This window comes from Nyctereutes procyonoides, unplaced genomic scaffold (assembly GCF_905146905.1).
Source record: "Nyctereutes procyonoides isolate TBG_1078 unplaced genomic scaffold, NYPRO_anot_genome, whole genome shotgun sequence".
Taxonomy (NCBI): domain Eukaryota; kingdom Metazoa; phylum Chordata; class Mammalia; order Carnivora; family Canidae; genus Nyctereutes; species Nyctereutes procyonoides.
In genome coordinates, this window is record NW_026575044.1 from 37,375,019 (window position 1) to 37,389,570 (window position 14,552).

The following is a 14,552-nucleotide window of genomic DNA, read 5'->3' on the forward strand; positions in this document are numbered from 1 at the left end:
TCCTAGATAGTTTTTGCCCTCAAGGAATTGATAATCATAATCTAGACTTGGTTGGTAGCACACTGTACATAGGAAACCAAAGGGAAATACAGGTTCATTAATTCCGTTTGTTATTTACTATTTTATGAATATTGTGTGTCTCTCCAATTGGACTGCATATTCCTTCTGGGTGGGAATTACTTCTTTTGCCTGATTGTATGTCCAACATTGAGCACACATAGTACCTCACCAGTATGTACTTAACAATTATCTGTGGAAAACTATGTTGTAGGCAGCACACTGAAGACATGCTGAAGAATTAGTATGATTAACAATGACCATCAAGCCATTAGTTTAATGCTAATAAGACATCATAATTTAAAGAGTACACTGCTTTTATTTAACCCCATAAGTTATAACCCCTTAACACATGTACCATTTTTTGTGTTTTTAAAGTGCTTTGAAAGATATTTATTTTTTAACAGGTGGAAAATAATGCTTTTCAAAAGACATTTAATTTTTAGTGGAAAAAGATATTATTGAAAGCATGTAACAATTTGTTCAGCATCTTCAAGATATGGGATTTTCATATAAAATACGCATGTGGCACCAAATGCCAAAATGATCGGTAAATGTGGTTGGAATTCAAAATTAGACTAGTCTAGATGGCATCTCAAGTCAGCAACGATCTTGCAGAGAGAGAGGGAGGTATGTTGGGTAGCCATGGTTTTGAAGGTGATTTCCCTTGCTGGAAAGGTTTGAGTTAGTGGTCAGGACAGCCATTCAGGCTGACAGTCCCCTGCACATCTAAGGCTTCAGTGACAGGGATGGGAATGTGGTTGACTTGAACGTTCTTCAGGCAGCCAAAAAATGATTTCCACACGGGCAGCTTCAGGGTCTTCAAATTGGCTTCAAGAGAAAAGGAGAGGCATTCAGTGTGTAATTCACACTGTCAAGTGAACGTACCCAACTTAAAAAAATAGTCTCATTAGAGCTAAAGGTACTGAGGGTCTTGGGCCATGCACCCAATGCCCCTGCCTGTTGTGATAAATAGCAGCAAGTCTACTCTTCAAAATCTTCAAAGAAGGAGATTCCATAGGCTAAATCAATAGATAACAACTCTGGACTCTAGTGCTTTTTATGGGTCACAGAAGACCCATAAAATTAACAAACTATTTGGAGGAACATAAAACAAGGAAGAATGACAAGGCTCATTCCAGGCGAAATTCCAGAACCTGCTTGATTCTCCATGCTGGCCCCCCAAAGCTTAATAGCTCACCAGTAAAACTAAATGCCTAGAGAGGAGAGACCAGTTTCAGCCCCTTTCCTGATTCTTTGCTGATATCAGGCTTCTAGGTTAATGAGGCCTCTTAGGAGGGGCTTATAAATGATAGGCTTGGACCAGAAGCAGCAGCAGTAATATGGCCTGGGCTATACAATTTGCCCATCGCTAGCAATGAGATTTTTCCCATGTGTTAGAGCAAAGGGCCTCACTGTCTCCACTGTCCAGCCAACTGCTGCCCAACTAATAACCAAATGCATTGGATTTAGTGGGATAAGATAGAAATGTTAAGAGCAGACACGGGGCAACACGGGTGTAGAAGAAGCCAATGCAAGAGTTACCTGGGATACCTCCAACATGTAGTGGCTCCTGAGTGCTGGCAGATGGGAAGGGAAGCCGTCCAGTTGTGTAGCTATTCTCTGAGTCCAGTTCCAGGTGCACGATATGTTGTTTTATGGTGACTGGGGGGAAAGGAAGCTGATCAGGTCAATTACCTGAGGAGAGCCCTGCCAAAGGCTTCCTGTCTACACTAGTGTCACCACAGGCTTCTGTTCAGCTCATTCCTGTGGGAGCACTATTGGTAGGAATTCAGCCAACCTGAACACAAATTCAACTAATTTCTCAACACCAAGTGGTATTGGAGTGTTCTACATACATTACAGAATTTAATTCTAAAATGAATCTGTGAGGAAGATATTATCATTCTTCTTTCCCAGACGAGACTATGACTCTCAAGTATTGAGCCTGACAAGATGGCTTGGTTATAAGTTGAATGAGTTGGGATTCCAACTCCAGTCTCCACAGGCCATGTTTATTCCATGCTATCTTAGCTTCTTTCCAGGGAGACACTGACTTCTGAAAATGGAGTCGCTTTTTACCCTCCAAATAAAATTCTTCCAATGTTAACAATCTTAACTAATCACCATGGAGTTGGCATTCCAATTAGACAAGAAGAGACTACCTCTTGTACAAAAGGTATTTTAGCCAATGCGTTTTAATGTTTCTCCAAACTAATGTGCACAGGTTATTCATAAAACCACAGATTTGGTTTGGGAGGCTATGCCTGTTCTCCACCTGGTGATCTGTCTACACCACCTTCAGTAATATTAAATGGGTTTTTTTTTTGAAGATTTTATTTATTTATTCGAGAGAGAGAGAGAGAGAGAGAGAGAGAGGCAGAGACACAGGCAGAGGGAGAAGCAGGCTCCATGCAGGGAGCCCGACGTGGGACTCAATCCCAGGTCTCCAGGACTAGGCCCTGGGCTGAAGGCGGCACTAAACCGCTGAGCCACCTGGGCTGCCCATATTAAATGGTTATTGAATAAAAACAACCCAACAATAAACTTTAACAATAGTAAGAGCAGATACTTACTAGGCACTTACTACGTATTGGGCATTGCTGCACGCTTTACATATATTATTGCATTTGGTTTTTGCCCTGGGAGGTGGATGCTACTTTTACCTCCCTTGTGCAGAGGAGGAAACTGAAGATAAAGAGCAATTAAGTGGCTTGCCCAAGGTCACTTAGATAAGGGCTGGGGCTGAGATTTGATCTCTGTTCTTTTTGATTTCAGAGCCAAAATCTAAATCATAATGTTATACTGCCTTGAAAACAAACACAGATTCTTAGTTTGCTGAGCTAAAAAAAAAATTTTCTGTGTCTGCATTGGAGGAGGGGTTGCGGCAGCCCTAAATTACATAAATACAGTTAGGATTGATGATGAACATGTTCTCACTGTGTTAACCTGGGTGGCCAGCCTGGTCAGACACTAATGGATTGAGGAATTGAGGCTGCCTTTGGGACATTCAAGTCCAGAAGGATAGGGAGACTGTTTCAGGGTGTGAACAACAGGCCACTGGACATCATACCTGTCACTGAGTGCCACCGTCCATCACACAGAGACCGCTTTGGTGTGATCGATGTCAGGATCCCCCCTGCCTCACTGTCTACTGAGGCCGTGACCTGAAACACACATGCATTTTCCTATTGCCTTCTGGCTGGGGGAGCCAACTTCCCTGCTTTCTTCCCTTCTCAACCCCCCACCACCCTGAAGCACTTTAGACACAAGCCCCCTCCCACAGTAGGTGATTGTACCAGGCGAAGGCTTTGCAGGAATCTCTCTGCTGCCTCCCTTCCAGGCAAGCAAGCTACAAACCCAGGGCCCAGCCTGAAGTTGCTGCCTAAGGTGATGGGCACTGCCCTCCCCATCCAAGCCCCTCCTCTGTCAGGCTCTACTCAAAGGGCACTGATGAGCATTGAAGACCTTCCCCTGCTATTAATACGTGACAGTGGCTCCATTTAGAAGGATGTGAAATTTGAAAGGCAAAAGTGCTGGCTGAGGCCTGCACCCCTCTGCAAGGGCCAGACAATTATAATAACTCCATGAATGCATGCCTTCTATGGGGTTCTTGTTCAAGGAATTCAGCAAGCTAACTGATTGCATTTGTACCGGGCACGTGTCAGGGGTCAGGCACTTGGTGCTAGTGTGCAGAATCTCACATTCCCACTCTCTGGGCCAGGGCCAAGGGCTGAACCAAGGTGAACAAATGCGAGGAGGAAAATAAGCTAGTTGGTAACTAATTTGCATTTAATTTGCATGTAGCTCAATAGGGCAGCCAATTCTCAGGCAATTTTCCAGCTGAACAATGTCAGTGCTGTTATGAAGGTCATCAGGTCTTTCTTTTTGTGTGTGTATTTCCTCCCCAGAAGCCCTCCTGGAGCCTCTCCCTCTCCCACCCCTCCCCTTTTCCTGAGAAGCCAGCTCTCACTCAAGGCTAGATGAAATGCTGCCTGATTCATGAATTGATTAATAAAGTCAATTAGATCTTCAAATTTACTCAGTTGAGTTTTTGCTCCTTAAGATTATCATTATTTGCTCTTTGCCTTGAGGCCTTCCTGGAAGGATTTGTTTTTTACAAGAGTTTTTGAAAAGCCAATAGATATAACCTGGTGGTGAGAATAGCGTAATGATCAGGCCCATGAGGGAGGGCAGGATGAGCAGTAGAAGCGTACACTGAGGGAGGAATCCATGCCAAGCCAAAGGAAGCCCGGAGGGCAGACCCAGGGGCCAGCCTGGCTGCAGGAGCCAGAGAGGCTGGTGGGTTGGTGTAGGGACCATACAGGAAATCTGAAACTGATTCAGCAGACACCAGGCCATGGGCCTGCATATGACATGCTATAGACTTCTGTTGAGAACATCTATCCCTTGACTTCTGGTACTGCCCTTATGAATAAAAGTAGAGATGTGACAAGGGATATGAAGGGGAGGAGAGAAAAATGAACATTTATCGAGTATATGACAGTATATGGCAAAAGCTCTAAGATATAAGCATTATTATCCACATTTTAAAGATAAAGAAAGTGAATATGAAGTAGGTTAAGTAACTTCCCTGGGGGGCCATATAACTAAGTGGTGCAGTTAGATTTCAGCCCAGCTTATTTGAGTTTTTCCAATTTTAAAGATGACCAAACGATACACTAAAAAAAACAAAAACAAAAACACTAAGTCCTAAAATCAGGTCTCTTAAAACAAGATGGGATCCCACTCCCTCACAACTCCATCTACTGTGGTCTCCTGAAATGAAAGTGGTTCTACTTAAACCCATAGACCTTGTCATCAAACAGTACGCACCTTTCCGGCCTCCATATAAACACATAAGTACCTCCCTGGCTGACTCCCGACGTGCATTAGGATGCCAGTGAGGCTTCTTGGGCGAATGCTGAAGACCAGCTTAAATTCGGGCCCCAATAGCACAGAGTTAGCTTTCAAAAGAAAAAAAGGTAAAACATCATAATTCAAGAGAAAAGATGGAGTTCTTCAGACTCAGAGACACAATCTTTTCCAAACTGCCCCTTACCTAGGATGACATGACCTCCCTCCTGGGAGAAATAAATGCCTTTCTCCAAAGAGCCACCCAGGCAGGGCGACACACCAACACTTGCAGAAGGGGTGTCCAGGGGTTTCAGATCCAACTGAAAATTCCTCAGGCATCCCACAAAGCTGTTTTGGGGGAGGCTCTGCAACCAAGTGGAAGAGAAAGCAAACTTCATTAAGCCACAGCTCCCAGACACACGTGGGCAGCCAAGGTTGCAGTTGCCTGTAAAAGGGGGCAGGTAGGGGGATTCATCTATCCTGCTTCAGAGTCAGGTGGGCCTGACTGTTGTGTTTGGCTCCCTGCCCACACTGCCAAGAAAAACCTGCATACCAGATGTCCGGTGGGTGGCTGAAGTCTGAGGGTGCCACCAAACCAAGTGGTGTGTGTGCTGGGGGCAGGGGCAGTGCAGCTTGCTAGCTAGTGCTGGTCAGTGACCCGATCCTGGTCCACCCAGAAAGGGCTGCAACAGGGGAAATTTCCACCTCGCTGAATACAGATCTCACCGTCTCTTTGCAGGTACAAACCACTTCTTCAGGTTTCATGAGCCTATGTGATTGCTTAATGCAGGGCAGCTGACTGAAAAAGAGGCCAAAGCATTCCGAAAATAATAAAGTGTAAAAAAGCTGCCTACATTATTGGGCTCAGTGTACCACCAACAAATCACGAAAGCAGTGGAGTTAAAATAAGACACAATGCACAGCGTCGGGGGGCAGGCATAGAGCACCTAAAGGTGGCCTGGAACATGGGCTCTTCACCTGGGGCCCAAGGATGCACCTCTAGGGTTCTGTGATCCCTTAAATTACATACCAGATGCTCTCCATATGTGCATTTTTCTGGGAAGAAAGGCTGTAACTTTTGAGAAATTTTCAAAAAAAATGGAAGAATCACTGAATAAAATCCTTAAACCCCCTTCCAGAATAAAGGCTTTTAGGACTCTGGAATCCTACAAAACAGATGCAGTGTATGATCATTTTAAGACATGGGGATATTAGTAGAGATGCATATGGTGTCAGTGTCAACAATAAACTAACAATTGGACTCCTGATGAAATTTTTAGTTTCTTAAGATTTACCATCTAATACAATGAAGAGCCTGTATCTGAAACCACTTCGACTCTCCAGGGAAGGTGATCCCTAACTGAATCCCTAACAGCCCACTGCAGATTTTGATATTCAGAGAAAGACATTGATTGGAGGAAAGGGTGTGGAGGAGGAGAAGCCATGGTTTGCACCCTTGAGTGGAAGGAATGCTGCATGAGGAAACTCAGTTTGTAAGAGTGATGTAGATGCAGTACTACAGGTCGTCCCATATATTAAGTGCTGAGTGTGACCTATCCAGGTCAAAAGAATAGCCATACCATGCTCTTGAATAGCAACCCTATCCTGTGATTTCTCTGAGAGGGAAATAGGTACAGAGGTTACCAAAAAGTAAACATTAGGGACACCTGGGGTGGTTCAGTGTTTGAGCGTCTGCCTTTGGCTCAGGCTGTGATCCCGGAGTGCCGGGATCGAGTCCCACATCAGGCTCCCCGCAGGGAGCCTGCTTCTCCTTCTGCCTATGTCTCTGCCCCTCTCTTGGTGTCTCTCATGAATAAATAAATAAAATCTTAAAAGAAAAAGAAAAGTAAACATTAACATCGAGGATTCTCCTCAGCAATTAATGTTATACATTATATATGTATTATACAATATATCATATATATTACATAATAGTCATTATATATAATAATGTATTATTACTATATGCAGTATTAATATATATTAATTATATATAACTATATGATATGTTATAAATATATATATATATATATATATATATATATATATATGATCTGTAGAATATAAAATAAAGCAAAACAATACTTTATGACTTGCTGGGGCTTTGACCCAAACCCCATTGCAAAACTCAAGTGGGCCAGGCTGAACCCAGGCAAAGGTATGGTGGCCTAGGCTAGGTCAGCCTGCAGGCCTACAATACAAGTTGGCTGAAATTTCCTGTTCAAATTATGTCCACTTCCAGGCCCAGATTTGAGTCTTGGCTCTTCCTGCTGCACTGCAAGCAAACATCACACCATTTGTTTACATATATTTATTTTATGGTTACTTACACTTTATGGTAAAAAAATACTGGGTTTCCATTAATGGGAAGACATCCTTTTAAAATAAACTTAAATTTAGGGCACCGGGGTGGCTCAGTTAATTAAGTTTCCAACTCTTAATTTCAGCTCAGGTCATGATTTCAGGGTTGTGAGATTGAGCCCTGCCTCTGGCTCTGTGCTGAGTGTGGAGTCTGCTGAAGATTCTCTCTCTCTGCCCCTCCCCCACCACCCTGCTCACAAGTGCCAAAAAAAACTTAAAAAACTTAAATAGTGAGTTGACAAAGAATAAGCTATTAAGTAATTTTTTTTAAATCTTGGCAAAGATGTTGAAGGTGGCACATATTGCTAAAGTTTAATCAAAAAAACTTAATAAAAATTCTCCATCTATAACCTAAAACCTATGTTTCTGCATTCTCTGGAAGAGAAACAATTCATGTCTATAAAACCATGGAAAAGCCTTAGATTCACTCCTTCAAGCCTGTGTCTCAAGCTGAACTTTAAAAGGGAAGGGTTGGGAATGGGGAATATTTTCTGTGGGCTTCGGGACATTAATTAGATAATTTAAAAGACTGTTGAAGATATTTTGAGATTCTTGAATATCTTACATAATTACAATTATTATATATTAAAATGTTTTAAACTGAGATATAATTGACATATACCATATTATTTTCAGTTGTACAGCATAGCATAGCAATCTCTCTCTCTCTCTCTCTCTCTCTATATATATATATATATAGTATATATATATACATACACATATTGGTATGATTACCACAATAAGTCTAGTTAACATCCATTGCTACATATAGTTATAAACCTTTTTTTCTTATGATAAAAACTTTTATGATTTACTCTCTTAGCAACTTCCAAACATAAAATACAATATATTAACTATGGTCACTGTAATGTACATTATATTCCCAGGACTTAGTTATTTTATGACTGGAAGTTTGTACCTTTTGATAACCTTCATAATTATAAGGTAAATTATTTTTATATAAGTTCTAAAGCATAACTTTATTTTTTTGCATGAAATGCTTACCATGCTAAGTGTATTTACTGTCCATCACCATACAAAGTTATGACAATATTATTGACCATCTACCTGATGCTGTGCTTTACATCCTCATGACTTATTTATTTTACAACTGGAAATTTGTACCTCTTAATCCCTTTCTCCTATTTGACCCATCCCCTACCTCCTCTCCTGCCAAACACCAGTTTGTTCTCTGTATTTACATCTATTTCATTTTTGCTTATATGTTCATATGTTTTGTTTTTTAGATTCTACAAATAAGTGAAATCATATGGTATTTGCCTGACTTATTTCATTTGGCAAAATAGCCGCTGGGTCCAACTCTCTTGTCATAAACGGCAAGTTTTCATTCTTTCTTGCGGCTAATATTCCAGTGTGAGTGTGTGTATCACATCTTCTTTATCCATTCATCTATCAGTGGACACTTGGGTTGCTTTCATATCTTGGCTATTGAAAATAATGCTACAATAAACATGAGGTGCATATATCTTTTTGAATTAGCATCTTTCTTCATTTTCTTTGGGTAAATACTCAGTGGTGGAATTACTGGATTGTATGGAATTTCTATTCTTAATTGTCTAAGGAACCTCCATACTGTTTTCCACAGTGGCTGCACCAATTTACACTCCTACCAACAGTGCATGAGGGTTCCTTTTTCCTCACATCCTTGCCAACACTTTTTGTTTCTTGTCCTTTTGATAATAACCATTCTGACAGTTGTGAGGTGATAACTTATTGTGCCTTTGATTTGCATTTTGCTCATGATTAGTGATGCTGAGTATCTTTTTGTGCGTTGGTGAAACATAGCTATTTACCTTTGGATTCCCTGCGGGAGATGATCCCAGGTAAACAGGTGCTGTGAGGCTGAAGGTGGAATTTCCAGGCAAACTTCCCTCCCGGGCCCTCAGACCATCCACAATTAGGTGCCCCTTCTTGTCATCTTGCCCAAACACCACCTTAAGAGTAAAGAAAATATATTAATCATTTTTTATCTTTGACAATTGGTGATGTACTTTATTCTAGGTCACAGGATACTTTATTTTTTAAGGATTTTATTTATTTAGTTATGAGAGACATAGAGAGAGGCAGAGACACAGGCAGAGGGAGAAGCAGACTCCCCACAGGGAGCACGATGTGGGACTTGATACCAGGACTCCAGGATACGACCTGAGCTGAAGGCAGATGCTCAACCACTGAGCCACCCAGGCGTCCCACAGGACACTTTTTTAAAACAATGTTTCCAGGCAGCCCCGGTGGTGCAGCAGCGGTTTAGCGCCACCTGTAGCCTGGGGTGTGATCCTGGAGACCTGGGATCGAGTCCCACGTCGGGTTCCCTGCATGGAGCCTGCTTCTCCCTTTGCCTGTGTCTCTGCCTCTCTCTCTCTGTCTCTATGGATAAATAAATTAAAAATCTTAAAAAAAAAACCGATGTTTCCCTGTTTCTTCAAGGAGCTTTATAAAATCAGAAATTTTTCTCCCTAGTATTATCATCACCATTTTGTGAGATGATGTTAGATACTGGATAGAGTAGGCTAGAAAAGTGAGCTTTAAAAAAAAAGATGCCTCGCTGTGCCTGGATGGCTCAGTCGACTGAACATCTGACTCTTGGTTTCAGCTCAGGTCATGATCTCAGGGTCCAGGGATCGAGCCCCACTTTGGGTGGAGCCTGCCTGTCCCTCTTCCTCTCCTTCTGCTCCTCCCCTCCTTGCATTCTCTCATATAAATGGATAAAAACTTAAAAAAATTTTTTTCTCAGCAGGGCTCCTGGAGTAAGGGGCCAATGGCTACTTCTTTACTAACAAGAGAGCACACATTTTCAACTCTTCGTTAGAAGTCCAGATCCCTGGGCTCTGGGGTACACTCAGCCATCTCACAGCAATAAGACTGTCCACTAGTGACTCCCCGACGTATATTCCCAGCTGCGACCTCTGGCCGTTCCTGTCTACAATGGTGGGCTTGAATGTCTGCCAGGGAACCCAACCCCAGGATGTTCACAGCAGCACCCTTATTCTTCCCCAGCTCTAAAGTGCTCCTTTCTCGGCTACATGCCCTTCCTCCCCGTCTTCTGCGTCTCAATAGCAGTCCCTCTACTGACCCAATTGCTGGCCCCAAGTCACAGGACTTGATACTGACCCCTCTTTCTCTCACACTCTGCATGCAATCCATCGGCAAGCCCTCTCAGTTTTCGGAGAACATCCTAGACAGTGCACTTCTGATCACGGCTTCTCGAAGCAAAGGCATTTGTGTCCACCTGGCCCCCTTACTTCCCCTCTTACCCTCATCGCACCTCTTTAGCTAAAAACAGCTTTGAAAATATCCATCTATTCATGCAATGCTCCAATGCTCCTTTTTAAAGATTCTTCAGAAGTCTCAGACACACTCAGAGTAAAATCTGAATCCTCATCTTGGCTTCAATGTTTGATGTGGACCCTGCCTCTCTCTTGAATCCCAGCTCTCCTTTCTGTCCTGTTCACTCAGCTGGTTCCTATCTCAGGGTCTTTAGACTTGCTGATCCCCTCACCTGGAACACCCTGCCTACAACTTCACATGACTGTCACTTCCCGAAGCAAGCTTTCCCTCACTACCCTGTCTGACACTGTCCCATACTCAGACATGTCCTTACCTGGCTTTAGTGCTTCCTCCAAGCACTTCCCAGTATCTAGCTAACTGGAATTAATGGGGATTTTTGTTTATATGCCCCAGGATGGCAGCTCACTCAATATTTGTTCAGAGACTGAGTGAGGACAACTTGTCAAGCCACTTAAGTGTTTTGAATTCCAGTTCCCTCATCAGGGATAAAAAAAGTTCCTTCTTGCCTTAAACTGTATCTCTTGAAATCTGGGATGTCTTCAGGCAAGATCTGGAAAGCTAGGGATGTGGGTCTTTAAGCTTGTGTTATGCAGAAGGTATTCTTGGCTCGGAGAGGGCCTCAGACACCTGGGCATTGTCTTTCAGAGACCAATGGTCTAGGAAGCAGGGGTGGGAAGGGGCACGGGGCCACTGCCCAGGGAGGAGGCACGGCGGGACTGAAGCAGCAGTGAATAAAGCCCAGCTCAGCATCGAGACTTCCAGGCACCACGTCATTGCAATTGCCGGCAGCAGTCTCCATTGCCAAGGAGATGGGGTGCTCGGTGCCTCTGAGCACACAGGCTGTACCAGTGCTGTGCCTCTTGGCTGAGAGAATGCTGAGACTCCCCTCCGGCTACACCACAGTGAATTCTGCAGCCACCAGAGCTGCTCACGCAGCCCCAGCTCTTACCGTGTGCCATTTCCCATCATTGCACTTCTCCTTGCTCTTGAGCCTCAGCTTCTTCCCTCCTGCCCCCAGAGCGAAGATGAGCCGCCCCTTTGAGAGATAAAGAGCCATATAGGAGTTCTTGGTGCCTGTGTAGAACACCAGCCCTCTGGAGGAAGCCGTCTGCACGTCCACAGCAAACTGTGACCTGTGGGGAGAATAAAGCAATAGGCAAGGAAGAAAAATAGAGGTTTTTAGTGTTTTTCTGAGTCCCTGAAGCCAGGAGAGAGGGTGAGGCACAAACACCCCAACCCACATTATTCAAACAAATAAACTAAGGCATGTACTGATTAAATGACCTATCTCTTGGGGAATTTTTAAACGCTCTTAGGGTCCCGCTATTAAAAGTTTTGTGTATGATTTTCTTACTGTATTGGGGGATAATGAGGAAGCTCTATGGCAAACATACTCCTGGTGTTAAGTCCCAGCACGTGGCATGAAAGAAGGTGCCTTATCGTTTTTGTTTTTTTTTTTTTAAATCTACATTTAAAAAAATCCTTGTGGGGCACCTGGGTGACTCAGTGGTTGAGCATCTGCCTTTGGCTCAGGTCATGATCCTGGGGTCCTGGGATCAAGTCCTGCATCAGGCAGGCTCCCCACAGGAATCTTGCTTCTCCCTCTGCCTAGGTCTCTGCCTCTCTCTGTGTGTCTCTCATGAATAAGTAAATAAAATCTTTAACATTTTTTAAAAAAATTTAAAAATCATGGTAAAGCACATACACAATATAAAATTTGCCACTTTAATCTTTTTAAAGTTTACAGTAGGGTTAAGTACATTCACATTCGCAACCAGTCTCCAGAACTCTCTTTGGAGTTGAGCAATACCAAAGTTCTGTACCCATTAAACAAAATTTCTGCATTCCCTGTCCCCCACCAAAAGCCCCTGGCGACCACCATTCTCCTTCCTCATCTCTCTCAGTTTGATTACTCTAGGACCCTCATATAAGTGGAATTATATAGTATTCAGCTGTCTGTGACTAATGGCTTATTTCACGTAGCAACCAGTACCATTTTAACCCAGTGAATGTGGATCATATTTTGTATACATGCAAGGAGAGGAAAGTTGTAAGGGGAATTGTGTGGGGGGCTAGGGCAATTGGAATAGCAAGGTTTGATTTAAGCATTAGTGAAACATTTTCTTACTGTAAGACAGATTTATCATAGGCAGAAGAGTACAGACCCACCTTCTCCCACCCCTTTATGCTTCTTGGACCTTAAGACCCCCCTACGATGGAATAGGAATTAAGCAAGCACCATACAGTAAAAGAAGAAAATGAAAGCTAATATTCTTTTGCATAATGGTTACATATCATATGCACATCTGGCTACGCTAGATTGACTTTGAATGGGAACTCACATTTACTCATTTAGCCACCCACCCGTGCATCCAACAGATATTTAATGAGTGTGTAGCATGTATAAGGCACTGTTGTGGGGCCTGGGAATGCAGTGACAGATGTTTCATTCTTGGGCTGTTTCTATCCGGTGCACAGGTATACTGATGGGTCCCCAGAAGTGCAGTGTGCCAAAGTGGTGGGGGATACAGATCCCAGGAGGCATGCTGGATGGAAGGCAAAACCTAGGTCTCTCCTGCTTAAAGCTGTACGCCTGGTGGGTGCCTCATACACAGCAGGCACTCGACAAACAGTCGAGTTGAATTAAATAATTACTTAAATAGTTGGATTAAATGGTAAATGGAAAACTTGGAGGCAGAATCAGGAAGTGCCAGAGAAAATGACACTGTTTCTTCTTTTTGCTTTTTAATGCTGTGAGGCTGAGCAGACACTGAGATACTTGAATTTTTTAGGTTAACGAGTTTCCTTGAGGGTGATGTTCTTCAAAATGAAAGAGAAATCTATATTTGTTAAATTAAACCAACCAGATGGTGACACCGCTCAATATTTCTCTTGGTGTAGATGTGTGCGGAGGTTTGGAGGATGAGGGTTAGCCAATTTAAGGAGGATATTCGAACTTGCTACAGAATTAAAGTACTTTACATATGTGGGCTTGGTTATCAGGCTTGACATTTGCTTTCCAGAGTTATTTCTTAAAGCAGCTTTCTTTCATAAAAGGCTAACTGTCTAACACCCAGAAAAGATAGCAGTAGATTCAACCCCCAGCGTATGATACTGTAGCTCTGACTCTTCATTGCTGGTGGATAGGAGAATAAGGCAGAGAGCGAAGTGGCATTTTTATACATTCATCAAAAGGATAAAATAGTGGTGCAGCATTTTAAGGGAGAGGCAAAGAATTGGTAGAAGATAAATTAGAATGAGAACAACGGAACAGTCCCATATTCTGGACTTGCATACACTCTGATTGCTCCAAAATTTTTCAGACTTCAAGAATTTAAAAATTATGTCTATTCATGATGACCTTTTCCCACTCCCCCTTTAAAAATGTTCCTTTTCCCATTCATTACATATAATTTGGTGTTGTGAGGGAAGGTGCCGGGGCTGAATCATCAGAAGAAGCTAGCGAACTCACCACACCAAGTGTGTTCCGAGAGGAGACATGCGACAGAAAGGAGCTTTGCGGGGAGTGGGGAGGGCAGAGCTGGCGAAGCAGCAGCAGAGCCTAGGCAGGAGGGCACCAAGGCTGGGCGGCATCTGCACGGAGAGTGCTGTCCTTCAGGCCAGCCTGACCAAGAGCCCAGTGATGGGGAGTGGGACTTCCTCTGAGAGGGAGCCCTGGGGAGGGCTACTAACTCAGTGGGACCCCACTTCTCAGGCCCTACTAGCACAGTTCTGGCAAATCGGGGATCCCAACCCTTCCTATGGTGCAGATGGGGATGCGGAGCTGCTGGCATAGGGTTCTCCTTCCGAGCCCCACCTTTCCCTTTTCTGGCCCTCACATCTGCCTGTGAATCATGCCCTTGGCTTATTGAGTGGGCGTCCAAGGGCCCCTTACAAGCTACTACATCTCCTCCCTGCAAGGAAAGCATTATCAACCTCATTTAACTGGTGAGAAAACAGGTTCAAAG

General features: G+C 43.4%; 1 protein-coding gene across 2 annotated transcripts in view; it reads right to left on the minus strand.

Annotated features, from left to right (window-relative positions):
* Positions 1-356: 356 nt before the first annotated feature.
* The window catches only part of LAMA3 (laminin subunit alpha 3), a 245,708-nt gene continuing 231,512 nt past the window's right edge, over positions 357-14,552 (minus strand). For both annotated transcript variants that reach the window (XM_055324044.1, XM_055324045.1), the window contains 7 exons: positions 11,534-11,717; positions 9,090-9,230; positions 5,120-5,279; positions 4,894-5,024; positions 3,131-3,224; positions 1,603-1,722; positions 357-888 (listed from right to left, as the gene is read on the minus strand). In XM_055324044.1, the coding sequence (XP_055180019.1) occupies positions 743-888; positions 1,603-1,722; positions 3,131-3,224; positions 4,894-5,024; positions 5,120-5,279; positions 9,090-9,230; positions 11,534-11,717 (976 nt within the window). In that variant the 3' untranslated portion in view covers positions 357-742. The remainder of the gene's footprint in view (positions 889-1,602; positions 1,723-3,130; positions 3,225-4,893; positions 5,025-5,119; positions 5,280-9,089; positions 9,231-11,533; positions 11,718-14,552) is intronic.